Source organism: Somniosus microcephalus, chromosome 7, assembly GCF_052327205.1.
Source record: "Somniosus microcephalus isolate GS21.2 chromosome 7, FLI_Smic_1.0, whole genome shotgun sequence".
NCBI classification, from domain to species: domain Eukaryota; kingdom Metazoa; phylum Chordata; class Chondrichthyes; order Squaliformes; family Somniosidae; genus Somniosus; species Somniosus microcephalus.
Window position 1 is genome coordinate 232,899,515 of NC_140993.1, and position 17,880 is coordinate 232,917,394.

Here is a 17,880-nt window from a genome sequence, read left to right on the forward strand (position 1 = left end):
GAAGATTGGAGCAAGTCACCTCGGAGCTGTGGAGCACAGAGGTGGAGCATTCACATGGGGCAATCTTAAGTTATTGTCAAGGTTGGTGGAGGCCATTTTTGTAGGAGTCTTTCCTAAGGAAAATATGTATTGAAACGGATTTGTTATCTAAACTTTGCTGAGTTACAGTGGTAACAATAATTATGGCAAAAGGTATTGAAAAGGGTTCAGAGGGTTAGCTACAGCAACAAAACTTCACATGAACTTGAGCTGGTTTGCTTATCACTGGTGGTACCCATGGGAGCTTGCTAGGATTTTTTTTACTGGTGCTGGTAAACACACCATCAGCAATATTTGAGTATTAAAAATATACATTCGACAATACCACCATCTCAATAATATGACTGTTGATTAATATGGCCAGCAATGTCTACCACTCACCAGACTGCTGTTACTTACGTGGAGAATTGTGCTGATAATAATGAGGTTGATTGTTACCAAAGTTTCATTAAGTGGCTGATGTTCCCAACAGCACAATGCTTAAGGAAACAAATTACACCCCCCCCCCCCCCACCACCCCACCCCAAATGCTATTTTTCTATTGTTTTGGATACCTTGCAACATGAACCAGTCCCCAGCTGAGAGAATGGGTAAGTGACTTCCATACAGTCCTTTGTCATTTCTAGTCTCAGAAGGTTAGCAGTGGGTTCACAAGAGCAGTCCAGGTTAACTCATTATCTCCTTACTTGTGGAGAAGTGCTAAGGCTTTGTCCAGCACCTCCACTTAACCATCTGGCTGGGATCAGGAACTCACCGTGCAGGGAAAAATCAGGCTCGATCCACACCATTATACAATGATATAACCAATACACTGCACCAACGCACAGCCTCAGGAGTGACATCTTTTAAGACATACCAAACTCAAACCTTTGAATATCTACACCAAAATCCCACAATACTACTGTCAGATGGTGTGTATATATATCTACATAAAAAATGACTTTATAATTCATATCTACGATAACCATTCGACTATTGTCCATTATGATGTTCTAATTGTACCTTTCCAGTGAAGGCTATTCATAGATCTACAACAGTGAGAAATTAATATAATACCCTAACAGTGGATCAGAAACAATAGTTTCATTCTGTAATACTATACATGTCTTTTACAACTTGGAAACTACAGCTGCTAAATGTTTAATTGAACGAAGTGATGCTCGTGATAACGTTTCACTTTGTGTTAAAAAGATGAAATTTTAACTAACTCTCACACAGAATAAATTCAAACAGCCACAGATGGTTCCAGAGGTTGCATTGATTTTTTTCTCGAACTAATTAAGTAGCAGTTTCTGTCACACGCCATTGTGAAGTATTGTTTTAAGCCACAGAAGCCAGATTCCAAGGCAATGTGACAACCCATTCTGAACAGGTGCAGGAGAAGAGCAATTATGGTAACAGATTGTAGGAGGTTTATTGGGTCGACGGAAACTAAGATTCAATATGCAGGCTTTTGAAGTTTTAGCTTTTGTTTCATCCACAGATAGAGAATTCCTGCCCATTTATGATGGAAGGACATCAAACATTGTGTCAGGGATAAGCAGAGTTCTTTTTAAAAGCTTCTGTGGATGTGCAGGGCCACTTTCTTAAGAAAAAAAAATGATAGATCCCACCAAAGCTGAAAAGATCTGAATTGAATCGAATTCAAAGCGTTGAAAATAAACTCAAATGTTATTGTTTGGTTAATTTCTGAATTGATTTCTTTTGCTGTCATCCTTAATGGAAACTCACAGGTTGAGTCAGAAGACAGAGTACTGCATGGCTGATGAGCAATTATGCCGCATAGCAAGTAGGATGTTGGCATGTTCGAAGCTGCTTCGTTAACCAAAAATAATAGATATATGAAGTAGAAACATTGAAATGACTACTTCGGTTATTGATCTTTGTTGCATTTCCAGATTTTCAATCATTTTTCCATTGAAAGGATTTGGCTATGATTCATATGGAAATGTTGTTTTTCTGTTTCAACAAAGGCTGCCAAGTGAGGCATGGAGAGGAGGCAAGACTCTTTTAAGAAGAAAGCCGACTTGGGCTTAGATAGTTGGTCAGGTTTCAGACAAAAAGACTGCCCAGGAAAAGTGAACAATTTTTTAGCTCACTAAAATATTCAGTTTGGTGTATTTTTTATTACTTTTCTAATTTACAAGGAGGGATTGAAATTGAGTTGTACTACGGTGAGATTTGCTGTGGAGATCAACTCATCTCATCAATATTATAGAGCTTTGGAGATCTACTCCTCTGATCAATATTAAATGACCTTAGAGATCAACTTGCTGGATCAATATTAACCGACCCTGTAAGTGTGTTGAGATCATGGCCCAGAAATTCGGGTCCCAACGCGTGAGTACGGACGGAGTACTCACGCGTGGACCCGATGGAAGTGCCAGAATCTTGCATGCACTGCGCATGCGCGGGAAATCGGCACTTCCGATCCTCTGAACCAAGGGGTTCAGAGGTCGAACGCGCGCACGCGGGAGTCTGCGCGTGCGCGTTGAACTTCCTTTCTTTTCAGGTTTTAACGTGCGGGTAAGTCTGTACACTTTAGAAATGTAAAAAGCAGCCGTAAGGACTTCATTTTCAAAGGTAAGTGGTCAATTATTTAAAATTAAAACATTTTTTCCACAGGTTTTTTACTTTTAAATACTTTAAAGCAAGGTAAGTTTATTTTTAGCCCCTTTTTTTATTAAATTATTTTTTTCAAAAATTTAAATTTTTGTTTAAAATAGTTATTTAATGTCATTTATAGTTTATTTACAAAGTGTGATGTTTTTTAAAAATTTATTTGAAGGTAAAGTACAGTTTTACAGCCTCAGCATTTATACGTTTTGACAGGTCTATCTGTCAAGACTTATGAATGGAGCATTCCCTGCTCCGATTGGCTGCCTGTTGCTCACGTGATCCCAGGGGACGCTTCGCACTAACTACGCCCCTGGGACAGGCCTCGGAGAGGAATTCCATGCAGGCCAAGAGGTCAACTGCCGGCGCGCGTAAGTGTAGGTCGGGGGCTTGCACCCGCGGGAAGCCCCCGACCCGAATTTCTGGGCCAATAAGTATTAAAGAACCATCCCAGCCTACTCAAATAATTAGTTTTGAAGGATTTGGAGGAGACAGTTTTATAATTATTATTATAGCATTATGGAACAGTTCTCTGGCATGGTTCCATTGACATTAGTAGCCCTTGAGTACCTTGTCTAAGTGGTCATTTTTCTTATGTGAACCTTGACAGGGAGTGTTGGAAGGCTATCTAACAAGTAGGAACAATCCTGTATGGCAATCCAAAGTGGGAACTCTGGCTAATGGGTTTACAGAATTTTCCTATATTGTGGAAGCAGAACTTTGTGGGGGTAGATTTATGCTGGAGTCTACAGCGTATTGTCGGGTTCTGGGGATAATGCCTAATCTGAGGTAACAGAACAGGTTGGGGTTTGTACTGTAACAATTTGTCAGTCAGTCCTAGAATGGTTATGATCTGGTTTGTAATGTTAGAAGCTGGTTTAATATGAAGGATCCTTTCTCATGCCTGGTTCAAAATCTGCTGTTTGTAAGCACCCCCGAATGTTCCCTATTGTGGCAGAGTGGGCAGAGGGTTGACATGGTCAGGGGCATCTTCAGTGCTATGCAGTCCTCCTTCCCAGCTGTCAGCATCAAGTTATTATGGTGTGTTTTTTGGATCTCTGTTGACTTTTCCCAAGGGTCAGTGAAAGGTAGGTTCTACAAGGGTAATGGTAGGAAGGCTCGGACTTCCATGTTCAACCAGGAGTTTTCTGGAGAGTCCAACTTCTAGGCATCAATCTGTCAAGGGTTGATTTACCGCCTCCCTCACCATTGTTTTGGAGAGCTGGATACATAGAAGATAGGAGCAGGAGCAGGCCATTCAGTACCCTGTCCCTGCTTTCTCCCCATATCCCTTGATCCCTTTAGCCTTAAGGAATATATCCAACTCCTTATTGTATATATTTAATGAATTGGCCTCCACTGCCTTCTTTGGCAGAGAATTCCACAGGTTCACCACTCTCTGGGTGAAGAAATTCCTCCTCATCTCTGTCCTAAATGGCTTACCCCTTTTCCTTAGACTGTGACCCCTGGTTCTGGTCTCCCCAACCATCAGGAACATCCTTCCTGCATCTAGTCTGTCTAGTCCTGTTAGAATTTTATAAGTTTCAATGAGATCCCCTCTCATTCTTCTAAACTCCAGTGAGTATAAGCCCAATCAACCCAATCTCTCCTGATATGTCATTCCTGCCATCCCAGGTATCAGCCTGGTGAATCTTCGCTGCACTCCCTCCATGGCAAGAACATCCTTCCTCAGATAAGGTGACCAGGAGCTACTTGAGGCATTGCCCTGACCTTTTCCTACCAAAGGAATTTGGAAATGCTCCTACCAAATTGCTGTACTGGACCCTATAACAGAAAGCACCCTAGACACATAGAATCCTTTTTACCTAAATGATGCCAAAGTCTAGATGGTACATACCCGTGTTTTTTTCTCCATCTCCAGCATTAGTTGTTCATGCTGTTCAGCTATGGCCAGAGTTGCTGAATGCACCTTCTGGTAGATGTTCTCTCCTTCTCGTGTCTGAAATGTAAAGAGTCCCTCTCCTGTATCACACATTCTGTAAATGACAAATGCAACAGTTGTCATAGTTTGTATATTTGTACTTTCAGAAAACTCAGGTACCACTGAACTGAAGTCAAGTAAAGTGAAGTATATTCTACTGAATTAATACTTAGTTCTGAATGTTGCAGACTTGTAGCAATTTGATGCCTGTCACATCTTGATGACCTGTTTCGCACCTCAGCACTGGTGGTGAAAGGCTACATGGAAATAATTGGCCCAGAATTTGCGGGAGCGAAGCATCTTGCGGCGTGCCCCGTTTGTTAGATTTGTTTCTTCGCCCTTCAGCTCGAGAAATGTGTGTGGCACAAATTGCAGGAAGTGCGAGCTGATAACGGTGCGGTGAGGTCAATGGGCCACCTGGGATCTTGGTGAACGATGGGACCAACAGTCTATCTCCTTAACCAATGAGATTTAAGGGTAGAGAAAGAAACAGAGGAATGGCCGAGAAAGAAATAGGGTGAATTAGAGTCAGAAATTAGAAACAGAAAGAGAAATAAAGAGAGAGCAAGAAAGATTGGATTAAGAGAGAGAGAAAAAAAAGACAGAAAGGAAAAGTAAGAAAAAAATTAATTTTAAAAACCTCTAAGAACAATTTACCACTTGCAGGAATGCGACTCCACAGTTTCACTTGTTCCCTTTCTGGGTATTGTAAGAGCATAAATCTCGATATTAAAAGGGTCCATACTTCATTCAGTACCAGCCCTAACTTTCTGCGGCGAGCTTAATTCGCATTTATTGAGCAAATGCAGCAATTTCTTGAAACTCACAGGGAAGTGGAGGGTGAGCTCTTGTTTTTGCGAGGCTAACGATGGAGCAGTTCAAATCATCCAGCAACTTGTGGCAATTCACAACTCACGGGGTATCTCTTCCTCACCACAAATTGCTGGACTATTTACACACTAATAATAACGTGCATATTATACACGCCGTTATTTACCCCGCAGTCTTTTTTAAAAACTGACGACCATACCCCCTTTTCTCCCTTCACTGATACCACCAGGGCTGCAAGTTTGCTCCACCTCCTTCTTCTGCTCTTGCAGCGCCCTCCCTCTGCCAGGAAGACACCTGCTATCTTCTTGCAACTTTCATACAGTAGCACTATTGAGGTCAAGAGCTCAGTGGAGTGGGTGTGTGAGTATTCTTGGCTGCTCTGTGCTGAGGATTTAGCTAAGAATGAGTTCTATGACAGGTAAGAACTTCCAACAAGATGATGCTTGAAAGTAGTTTGTTTGTTTAGAAACTAGTTTTGTAGATATTCATTTGCAGGGCCTTATATTTATTAATTTTACTAGAGCAAATACCTAACATTGTAAGGTGAAGAGATTGCTTGCAACCTCACTGTTCAGTACCAATGGTATTAATAACTTACTGTTGGCTGACTGAGCGTGATTCATGTGTTGCGTTTTCTAAACTTTACCAAATATTTGCAATGTCAGCAAAAACTGAAAAGGCTAATTAAAAAGGCCTACAGTGGATCGGTAGACAGATCATAATGCACTGGTGTTATTAGTACACCTCCTCACTCCGAATCCATATCCACACCAGCAAAACGGATTAAAAGAACGGATGGAAAACCGGGAGCAACTTGCACCTGATTTTCCCATAGGCGCTTCTGCCGCGCCGATCATCGGGAAAAATATATGGCAAACCGTTTAGGGAGTGGTGGGAGCTAAGAGAGTAGAGGCAACAGAGGCATTTGTTATTTTCATCATATTGATATCACACACAAGTGATCCAATGATGCAGTTCAATTCGATTTATGTCACTGCACAGTGTGTTTATAGTCAAAGGTTTGCCAGTTCATGGTGCCAATGTCCCTTTAAAAAAGCCCAGCAGACTTAACAGCTTTGTTCTGTCATTTTACTGAGTGATAACTGAGTGCTAGCAGGTTGCCTCTGTGAATAACATCATAAAGATACTGTCACTATAATAACAGCTTAGGCCTAAGGGGTTACGAATATTACAGTATAGGCTGGATTTATCCAAACTCGGCGGGTCCGTGGCGGGCGACGTCCGTGACGTGTGGGGACCTCGCATCTGTCTCGATCCTGGCCTTCAAGATTTTCCGTTGATTGGGCTTCTTAAGCCCGCCCTGCGAAGTTCCCGGCCAATTAATAGGAAGCGGGTCTGATGACGTCATTTGATGACGCGTCATCAGCCGGTTTCCTTAAAAGGACCATGTCCAAAATGATTTTAACAGTTCTGTTGTCAGTGTTCTGCAGCATTGAGGTGCTGCAAACACTGACGAGCACTGCACAGAGGTGCACGGCTGCACCCAGGTTCTCCCATGACTCCCTCCGTATGCTTATGGAGGGAGTCACAGCACGCAGGGAGGTTCTCTTTCCTTCCAATGGGCGGAAGACAGCTCCCCAGGACACCAACGCATCCTGGTTGCACATTGCACAGGAGGACACAGGCAGGGATGTTGTCAGGGGGACCAGACTACAGCGGCGCAAACCTTTCAATGATCTCAATAGATCACGAAATGTTACTGCAAAGTCACACTCAACCTCATCCTCCTGTGCCACTCATCACAACCCCATCACTCTGCCTTCCCTATCCTACTCCTGCACATCCTTACTCACACCAACTTACCTTGCACCTCCACCCATCCCTCTCTATCTACATTATCACTTCCCCATCTCACTAGCCACCCCTCACACTCACCCTCATTCTAGTTCGATCATACCAACTAACAACACACAAGGGTAGGCACTTGGATGTTTTAGCCAATGTTCGTGTAAACTTTCTGCTAATGTGTTGTCAAGCATTGAAATCCTTATTGTCAACACTTTGTCTTCTTGGACAGATTTGTGTGCACCTTTGAAAGTGTGTTAGTGAGTTGCAGTGAATGGTGAGACATAAAATCTCCCCCCCCCCCCAATCAATGGTGATGAGTGTGAAAGGAATGGCTTGAACATTGTAGGGTTGCTTTATGGTGTTGGTGTGGGGTGGTGCCAACCTGGTTCAGTGTTAAGTGAAGCAAATTTGGACATGGTGAGGCTATCCCTGGCGTCCCGGGCAGCAATGTGGTCGGGTGATGATGCCCTGTGTCCAGTGCAGCATCAGTTGATTACGGAGAAGGTTGGTGTGGATGTTGGTGCTGCTGGTGTGCCCGGTGATGCTGGTGTTGGGGCTGATCGTGTTGGGATTCTGAGGACCGAGGTGAGATTTTTTCAAGGGCAACAATGCTGATGGAATAGATGGCAGGTGAGGTTGAGATGACAGAAGTAATCTGTCAATGTTGAGATAGGTTGTTCCAAGGAGGTGACAGTGGATAGAGAGATTACTCCAAACACTTCAAAAGTGCATAAAGTTCAAAAGTGGGTTCCAAATCATTAATGTTCCAGCTTCTAAGATTGGGAAGTGAACAGCTGTGAAATGGTAGGTTTTATACCACTTTTGCAGCTTTCACCTATTCACAACAATCCACAGTCATTGAGAACCCGACATACTTACCTGACCTGATAGCCGCTCTCCGGGCACCTTGTTGAAAACCTGGTAAAATGGCAAGATCATGAGAAAATGGTTCTTAACTACCTTTTCATAAGCTTTTCACTATCTAAATTGGCTGACCCGTCGCTTGGTGTCGGGTCTGTTCAGGGATGACAGACCCAACACTTGAGAAATTGACAAGGAGGTGGGTTTACAGCAGGATACCGACCCGCTGTCAATCTTTGTGATTTTGACAGCGGACCCGCCTCCAAACCTGCACTCTGAGCGCCGGCAAAATTCAGCCCTATGTGTGTCCCTCGCCCCTGGCACAATGACAGTTTTTTAATGTCGCAGCATCACGAGGCAAATATTTTAATGTAAAATAATAATTACGCTTATTTATTTGATATAAAATATAGCTGCAGGCAAAATAATCATGTGTAAATGTAGAAGATTTATTTTAAAAATCCAACCTAAAGGAGGAGGTTATGGGTTAACATTATCTCAGAACATCTTTATAAAAAATTTACTCTTCAAAATAATCTTACAAACAGGATTGACATTTTTTGGTCTCGCCTGACTATTTGAGATCAGACCATTATAACTGCATTACACAGCCGGCAAGTGACCTAGCTACGTACTGCAAGGAATGGGCCAGGCATCTATCTATGAGGAGAGGGTCCATAAGACTACCAGGAATGAGGCCTGAGGCAGTTACAAAGTTTTTAACTATGTGGCGCTGTGTGCCATCAGCAGCAGCAGAATTGTATTCAACCACAATGTGTAACCTCACGGCCCGGCATATCCCTCACTCTACCATTACCATCAAGCCAGGGGACCAACCCTGGTTCAATAAGGAGTGTAGAAGAGCATGCCAGGAGCAGCACCAGGCGTACTGGGGAAGCTGCAACACAGGACTACATGTATGCTAAACAGTGGAAGCAGCATGCTATAAACAGGGCTAAGCGATCCCACAATCAACGGATCAGATCAAAGCTCTGCAGTCCTGCCACATCCAGTCGTGAATGGTGGTGGACCATTAAACAACTAACGGGAGGAGAAGGCTCCGTGAATATCCCCATCCTCAAAGATGGCAGAGCCCAGCACGTGAGTGCAAAAGACAAGGCTGAAGCGTTTACAACCATCTTCAGCCAGAAGTGCCGAGTGGATGATCCATATCAGCCTACTCCTGAGGTCCCCACCATCACAGAAGCCAGTCTTCAGCCAATTCGATTCACTCCACGTGATATCAAGAAATGGCTGAGCGCACTGGATACAGCAAAAGCTATGGACCCCGACAACATCCCGGCTGTTGTGCTGAAGACTTGTGCTCCAGAACTAGCCGCACATCTAGCCAAGCTATTCCAGTACAGCTATAACACTGGCATCTATAAGACAATGTGGAAAACTGCCCAGGTATGTCCTATCCACAAAAAGCAGGACAAATCCAATCCGGCCAATTACCGCCCCATCAGTCTACTCTCAATCATCAGCAAAGTAATGGAAGGTGTCGTCGACCGTACTATCAAGTGGCACTTACTCACAAATAACCTGCTCACTGATGCGCAGTTTGGGTTCCGCCAAGACCACGCGGTTCCCGACCTCATTACAGCCTTGGTCCAAACATGAACAAAGGAGCTGAATTCCAGAGGTGGGGTGAGAGTGACTGCCCTTGACATCAAGGCAGCATTTGACCGAGTGTGGCATCAAGGTGCCATAGTAAAACTGAAGTCAATAGGAATCAGGGGGCAAACTCTCCACTGGCCCAGGACATCGCTGCAGGAGTTCCTCAGGGCAGTGTCCTAGGCTCAACCATCTTCAGCTGCTTCATTAATGACCTTCCCTCCAACATAAGGTCATAAATGGGGATGTTCGCCGATGACTGCACAGTGTTCAGTACGATTCGCAACTCCTCAGATAATGAAGCAGTCCATGCCCGCATGCAACAAGACCTGAACGACATTCAGGCTTGGGCTGATAAGTGGCAGGTAACATTTGCGCCACAGAAGTGCCAGGCAAGACTATCTCCAACAAGTGAGAGTCTAACCACCGCCCCTTAACATTCAACGGCATCGCCAAATCCCCCACAATCAACATCCTGGGGGTCACCATTGACCAGAAACTTAACTGGACCAGCTACATAAATACTGTGCCAACAAGAGCAGGTCAGAGGCTAGGTATTCTGCTGTGAGTGTCTCACCTCCTGACTCCCCAAATCCTTTCCACCATCTAAAAGGCACAAGTAAGGAGTGTGATGGAATACTCTCCACTTGCCTGGATGAGTGCAGCTCCAACAACACTCAAGAAGCTCGACATCATCCAGGACAAAGCAGCCTGCTTGATTGGCATCCCATCCATCACCTTCAACATTCACTCCCTCCACCACCAGCGTACCGTGGCTGCAGTGTGTACCACCTACAAGATGCACTGCAGCAACTCGTCAAGGCTTCTTCGGCAGCACCTCCGAAACCCGCGACCTCTACCACCTAGAAGGACAAGGGCAGCAGGCGCATGGGAACTCCACCACCTCCAAGTTCCCCTCCAAGTCACACAGCATCCTGACTTGGAAGTATATCGCCGATCCTTCATTGTCACTCTGTCAAAATCCTGGAACTCCCTCCCTCCCTAACAACACTGTGGGAGTACCATCAACACACGGACTGCAGCAGTTCAAGAAGGTGGCTCACCACCACCTTCTCAAGGGCAATTAGGGATGGGCAATAAATGCTGGCCTTTCCAGCAACGGCCAGATCCCATGAATGAATAAAAGAAAACTGAGCATTAGTAATACACTGTCATTTTCCTAACATTTATTTTAATGAACACTGTTTATTTTTGAGAAAAAACATGCACTAACTAATAAAGAGCATTTATTGGACAGAGTAAAGGGTCAGTGTCAATGTGGATACAAAATTGGGTGAGAGACAGAAAGCAGTGGTGAACAGCTGTTTATCTGACTGGAGGGAAGTAAACAGTGGTGTCCCCCAGGGGTCAGGGTTAGGACCACTGGTCTTTTGACATGTATTAATAACCTGGACTTGGGTACACAGTGCATAATTTCAGATGACACAAAATATGGAAATATAGTTAACATGAAGAGGATAGGAACAGACTTCAGGACATCGGTGAAACAGGCAAACATATGGCAGATGAAATTTAATGCAGAAAAATGTGAAGTGATTCATTTAGGTAGGAAAAATGAAGAGAGGCAATATAAACTAAATGACACAATTTTAAAGGGGGTGAAGGAACAGAGAGACCTGGGGGTTCACACACACACATCTTTGAAGATGGCAGGACAAGTTGATGAGGCTGTTAAAACAAATATGGGATCCTTGGCACTAATAACAAAATACAAAGGCAAGGAAGTTATGCTAACCCTTTATAAATCACTGTTTAGGCCTCAGCTCAAGTAATTTGTCCAATTCTGGGCAGCACACTTTTGGAAGGATGTCAAGGCCTTGAAGGGGATTTACCAGAATGCTACCAGGGATGAGAGACTTGAGTTACGTGGAGAGACTAGAGAAACTCGAAATTTTCTCCTCAGAGCGGAGACGGTTAAGAGGAGATTTGATAGAGGTGTTCAAAATTATGAGGTGTTTTAATAGAGTAAATAAGGAGAAACTGTTTCCACTGGCAGGAAGGTCTGTAACCAGAGGACACAGATTGAAGATAATTGGCAAAAGAACTAGAGGGTAGATGAGGAGACGCAGCAAGTTATTGTGATCTGGAACGCACCACCTGAAAGGGTGGTAGAAGCAGATTCAATAATAACTTTCAAAAGAGAATTGGATAAATACTTGAAGGGGAAAAAGTGCAGGGCTATGGGGAAAGAACAGGGGACTGATTGGATAGCTCTTTCAAAGAGCAGGCACGATGGGCCAAATGATTTTATGATATTTTTTTTAAATGAGGAATTCTTTCACACATGTCACTGAGTACAAAATGGGAAATACCTGTCCAATCCCAGCACTGAGAGGCCCGGACCATCATAGCATGCGACCGGTGGGCTGCAAGCATTGATCGGGTTCTCCGAGGCAGTTCGCCGATCGGGGAGGGCAGGAAATTGGCCGGGTCCTATGCTGATCCGGCAAACAGTACGGATCAGGGGCGGGGGGGAAGCCATCCTGGGATCAGCAGCAGGTTGGATTATCTTTTGTGGGGCCAAGAGGAGAACACCTGCTCCTCCCGGTGCCACAATGATGAAAGAATAAAAAAAAGTGCCTGTTTAAGGAATGGCCTGCAAAGGCCCCTTTAAGCGGGGGTCAAGAGGCGGGATGGGTGTGGTGCACATCTCATCCATTGGTGCACAAAAACCATGTAGAGCCTCGACTGAAATATTTAAAGAAGGTTCCCGCCTGAAACAGGCGGGAGGCCTGTCCGGCATTTTGAGGCCTGTTTGAAAATCGAGTCTGGTGGGCCTTGGGCAGCCGGAGGGGGAAGGAATTTTTTCTGAATTTTTAGTTGCCTACTGCCCCGTATTCCAGTGGCAATGGGGTGATGGGCATTTGAAAATCAGCCCCTATGTGTTACAAATGACTGTTTCTTAGAGATCGTCAATGCTTTAAGGCCCAGAAATGTAGAGTAACTGTCATTGCTTCCATGTTATGCTTCTAGCCATGCATGAAGATTTCTACATAATAGTTGAACGCATTGCTGACTCCTATTCATATTTCACTAATTTTTCTGCTCATTTTGGCACAGAATAAATTATGATAGGAACTGCTTCCCTGCATTATGTAAGACAGTGATATTCACAGAATCACAGAAACCCTACAGTGCAGATAGAGGCCATTTCGGCCCATCGAGCCTACACCGACACATATCCCACCCGATCCCCGAAACACCAACACATATCCCACCCGATCCCCGTAACCCCACGTATTTAATCCCCCTAACACTAAGGGTCAATTTATCATATCCAATCAACCTAACCCGCACATCTTTGGACTGTGGGAGGAAACCGGAGCACCCGGAGGAAACCCACGCAAACACGGGGAGAATGTGCAAACTCCACACAGTCACCCGAGGCCGGATTCGAACCCGGGTCCCTGGCGCTGTGAGGCAACAGTGCTAACCACTATGCCACTTTCTTCTAAATTAGGAGCAAGGGGAAATGAATTCATTAGAGCCAATTTTAACTCGGCGGGCCGGGTGGAAGCAGGGAAATACTGGGCCTAACATTGCATTGCTGCACTTACCGCCCCATCCCCGCATCAACCCCGCCCCCCACCATTTTGCTCAAGGCCTTTACAAGGGTCGCCCAGGCGGGATGAATCAGACGGGAGCCTCATTACTGTATTGGGGTTGTGTGACATGCATAGGACTATTTCAAGGGATAATTGGGCCGATCATGCATCGTTCAAGCAATGCCAATTTGTAGAGCGCAGTGAAGCCGCAGCAGGAGGCCCAGTCAAAGCGGGCAGCTTATTGGCATCAGGGTAATGAGGCCCAGGTGTTGAAATGGCTCAGGCCTCCTGCCAGCAGGAACAGGGAGGGCTATCCACCGGCTGCTCGCCCATTACATGCCTGCAGTCTACCCCATTGTGTTTATAGTAATGGGCTGGAAATTGTGGTCGGAGGCTTCCAGTCAGCGAATGCCTCTGAACCGCAAGTAAACTCTGCCCCTTCTCACTGCCTTCGGAGCTTCGGACTCTTGCACTCCTGAGCCTCTACATGTACGCCTGTGTAAAGGCCCACGTATCCCAGGGGCGCAGGCGGTTGGCAAGCGTCCCTGGGATCACGTGGGCCGGCTCAACCAATCACAAAGGGGATTCCCATTATGCTTCGGGAGATTCCATTTACGTACGGAATCCCCATAAACCTCATAGGAATCCCCTAAAAAACACACTTTCACTGCACTTAAATAAAAAAAAATCATCACATGTTCAAAACTTACCAGGCGTAAGGATTTTGTGGGCGTTCGCTGGGCAATCCAACTCTGCGCCAGCGAATGTCCATTTCCTGTGGATTCGTACAATTGGTCGAGCTGAATCTTGACCGATCGCAAGTTCTGGGTTTTCGGAACTTGTGGGGTACTTACGGCCGCATACGCTGTGCGTACGAGCTCAGAGGCCCCAGAAAATCTGGGCCATGGCTTCCCTTCAAACAAGGTTGACATAGTTGGTATTTTAAGTTGCAATTATCCCCACAATGGGTGTAAAACCAGTAAAATTACTTCTGAATACAATGGGGATTTGCTTTTTCACTTAGCTACTGAATGTGTTATCAGATGTGTTTAGATCATCTTCCCGTTATTAATGAAGATGAGAGTGAGTAGAAGATGAAATAAAAATCTGCAACAGGAATGTCTGGTAGAGCATAGAGAGGAGCAGAAAATTGGACATTATACAAAAAATTCACTTGAAAGAATTAATAAAGTATTCAAAATTAATGTCAATAAAGTATGAATATTACATTGTTTTTAACAAATGTATTTTCAGCAAATCTAATTCTTTTCTGTGGCTCACAGATATGAATCCCTCTTCTAATCTCTTTTCTCACTGCATTTACTAAACAATCAAATCTTCATGCTTTGATGAGCCAATCAGGTGTCAGTCTGACATTCATCCATGTGACTCTTTTTAGTGTCATTCTTACAAGTATGATGTGCATTTCCCTCCCATTACAGAAGCAAACCAGATGCAAGATGCATTAGTTCATTATAAGATCATAAGAACATAAGAAATAGGAGCAGGAGTAGGCCATTTGGCCATTCAATAAGATCATGGCTGATCTTCTACCTCATCTCCACTTTCCTGAACTATCCCCATATCCCTTGATTCCCTTAATATCCAAAACTCTATCGATCTCTGTCTTGAATATACTCAATGACTGAGCCTCCACAGCCCTCTGGGGTAGAGAATTCCAAAGATTCACCACCCTCTGAGTGAAGAAATTTCTCCTCATCTCAGTCCTAAATGGCCGACCCCTTATTCTGAGACTGTGACCTCTGGTTCTAGACTCCTCAGCCAGGGGAAACATCCTCCCTGCATCTACCCTGTCAAGCCCTGTAAGAATTTTGTATGTTTCAATGAGATCACCTCTCATTCTTCTAAACTCTAGAGAATATAGGTCTAGTCTACTCAATCTCTCCTCATAGGACAATCCCTCCATCCCAGGAATCAGTCTGGTGAACCTTTGTTGCACTCCCTCTATGGCAAGTACAGGTTGAGCGTCCTAAATCCGGAGTTCCAGAATCCAGAACATTCCAGAATCCGGACTCCGGGACGATTGGTGGCAGGGGTCCGGAATCCGTAAAATGTTCCGGAATCCTGACACCCTGAGGGAGGCTTACCAAAAACCGGAACCTGGGCCCATGCATTTCCGGACTCGGCACGTGTTTCTGATGTCCGAAGTCCAGAAATATCGCAACCTGGGCTCGGGCGTTTCTGGACTTCGGACAGCAGAAACACGTTCCAAAGTCCGGAAAAACCCGAAAACCGGCTCGGCCTTGGTCCCGAGGTTGCCGGATTCGGGACGTTCTACCTGTATATCCTTCCTTAGGTAAGGAGACCAAAACTGTACACAATACTCCAGGTGTGGTCTCACCAGGGCCCTATATAATTGCAGTATGACATTTTTACTCTTATACTCAAATCCTCTTGTAATAAAGGCCAGCATACCATTTGCTTTCCTAATTGCTTGCTGTACCTGCATGTTAACTTTCAGTGATTCATGTACAACGACACACCAGGGCCCTCTGAACACCAACATTTCCCAATCTCTCACCATTTAAAAAATACTCTGCTTTTTTATTTTTCCTACCAAAGCGGATAACTTCACATTTCTCCACATTATATTCCATTTGCCATGTTCTTGCCCACTCACTTAGCCTGTCTATATCCCCTTGAAGCCTCCTTGCATCCTCCTCACAACTTACATTCTGTAGTGTATGTGCCTTTAAGAGCCCCAGGTGTGCTGTAATGCCAGTAATGGCCATTCGGGCTATATAAGCCTGTATATTGTGTATATCCGTTAGAACCCCCCCCAGACTTTGCTTAGTAAACACCTATGAACCAACTCCTGTCTTCAGTGTCTTTATCAACACACGGACACTACAGTGGCGACGAAGTGGAAACGGACTTACCTGCAATTCGGCAGCACCTCAAGGACATTGATTCCTCGGGCGTCCAGAAGACTCAAGAAAGTGAGAGAAGCTGTGGTTTCACCAGCGGGCCAAGCTGGTGTCAGGTACTGCGCTAATCCTTCCTGGGCGTCAGGCTGGGGCTCCAGCGGCTGGCTCTACAGCTGAGACAGGCAGCGAAATCGGAGGCAAGCAATAACAGACTGGGAGGGAGCACGCAGGAGACGGCTGGCGTGGCAAGCAGGTCAGTGTTCAGACCTGGAGAGAAAGTCCCGCGGGAACGAGTCTCCAACTGTAAATAAATAAATAAAAAAAGAACGGGAACCGCGGGAAACAGCGTTGTCATCGGCAGCAGCGGCGGGAAAGCGCGGGAAGCGCCATATCTTTGCTACAGAAAAGAAAGGAAAGCGCGGGAAGCGCCATATCTTTTCTGAAATGCCTAAGTCTGGCAATATTGATGCTTTTGATAGCGAAATAGAGGATTGGACCACATACGTGGAAAGAGTAGAGGTATATTGCACAGCAAATGGAATAGAAGATGAAAAAAAAGCTTCAGTACTGCTGAACCTAATGGGCGCAAAGGCATACGGGCTGTTACGAAATTTAATCACTCCAGCCAAACCAAAGGACAAGAATTTTAAAGAAATTGTTGATACCCTGCAGGAGCACTTAAACCCAACACCGCTGCTGATAGCGGAACGATTCAAATTCTTCAAGAGAAATCAACACAAGAATGAAAGCAACGCTGATTACCTAACCGAATTAAGAAAGCTATTAAATTACTGCCAATTCGGGGCAGGACTAGCAGATTATCTTCGAGACAAATTCGTTTGCGGTCTCTTAAGTGAAGGAACACAAAAAAGGCTGCTTTCTGAAAAAGATTTAACATAGGACAAAGCTTTCAGTATGGCTGTATCATACGAAGCAGCAGCAAGAGGAGCTGCAGAGATATAACAAAAGACACAGGACTTCGGCACCCATGAAATGACACAGGGTTTCGAAAGATGTTATCGCTGCGGCAGATCCACCCATAACCAGAAGGACTGCTGGTTCAAGGACAAAACATGCAGGCAATGCGGAAAAATTGGACACATTGCACGGGTATGCCGATCTGGACAAAATAAATCCACGGACAGAAAAAAAAAAATCAATAAAGGAAAGTACAGGAAGGTACAAATGATGACGGACAGTAGCTCCGAAGACCAGAAGAGCGATAGCGACTCCGAAAACAAGAGACTAAGCTGTCTCAAATTACATAATGTACTTGCCAAAGATGATTACCAAACCATTTGGGTTACCCTCACGATAGCAGGGTCCCCAGTTAAAATGGAGCTAGATACAGGATCAGCTCTAACCGTAATAAATCGACGGGATTACGAGAGGCTATTTTCGCATATACCTCTAAAAGACACATCCATTATCTTAAAAACATATACAGGGCAGAAAGTATACCCCAAAGGAAAAATAAGGGTGCCTGTTGTATACAACGGCAAAGAAATACAAAAGTTGTATTTATACATTCTACAGGATGGTGGTCCACTGTTGTTGGGACGTGAATGGATCAGAAAGATACGTTTAGACTGGCACTCCATTCAGGCACTGACGGTGACCAGTAAGAAAAAAAACAATGATGACATCATACCTGAACGATTAAAAGACATCTTGGCCAATGCCAAAGAAGTGTTTCAGGAGAAACTAGGAA

At 44.6% G+C, this 17,880-nt stretch overlaps 1 protein-coding gene across 1 annotated transcript in view; it reads right to left on the reverse strand.

The window, feature by feature from the left end:
- dok6 (docking protein 6) overlaps positions 1-17,880 on the reverse strand; it is a 759,619-nt gene that overhangs the window by 78,951 nt on the left and 662,788 nt on the right. Inside the window, exon 6 of the mRNA XM_085993440.1 lies at positions 4,514-4,652. Within this exon, the coding sequence (XP_085849566.1) occupies positions 4,514-4,652 (139 nt within the window). The remainder of the gene's footprint in view (positions 1-4,513; positions 4,653-17,880) is intronic.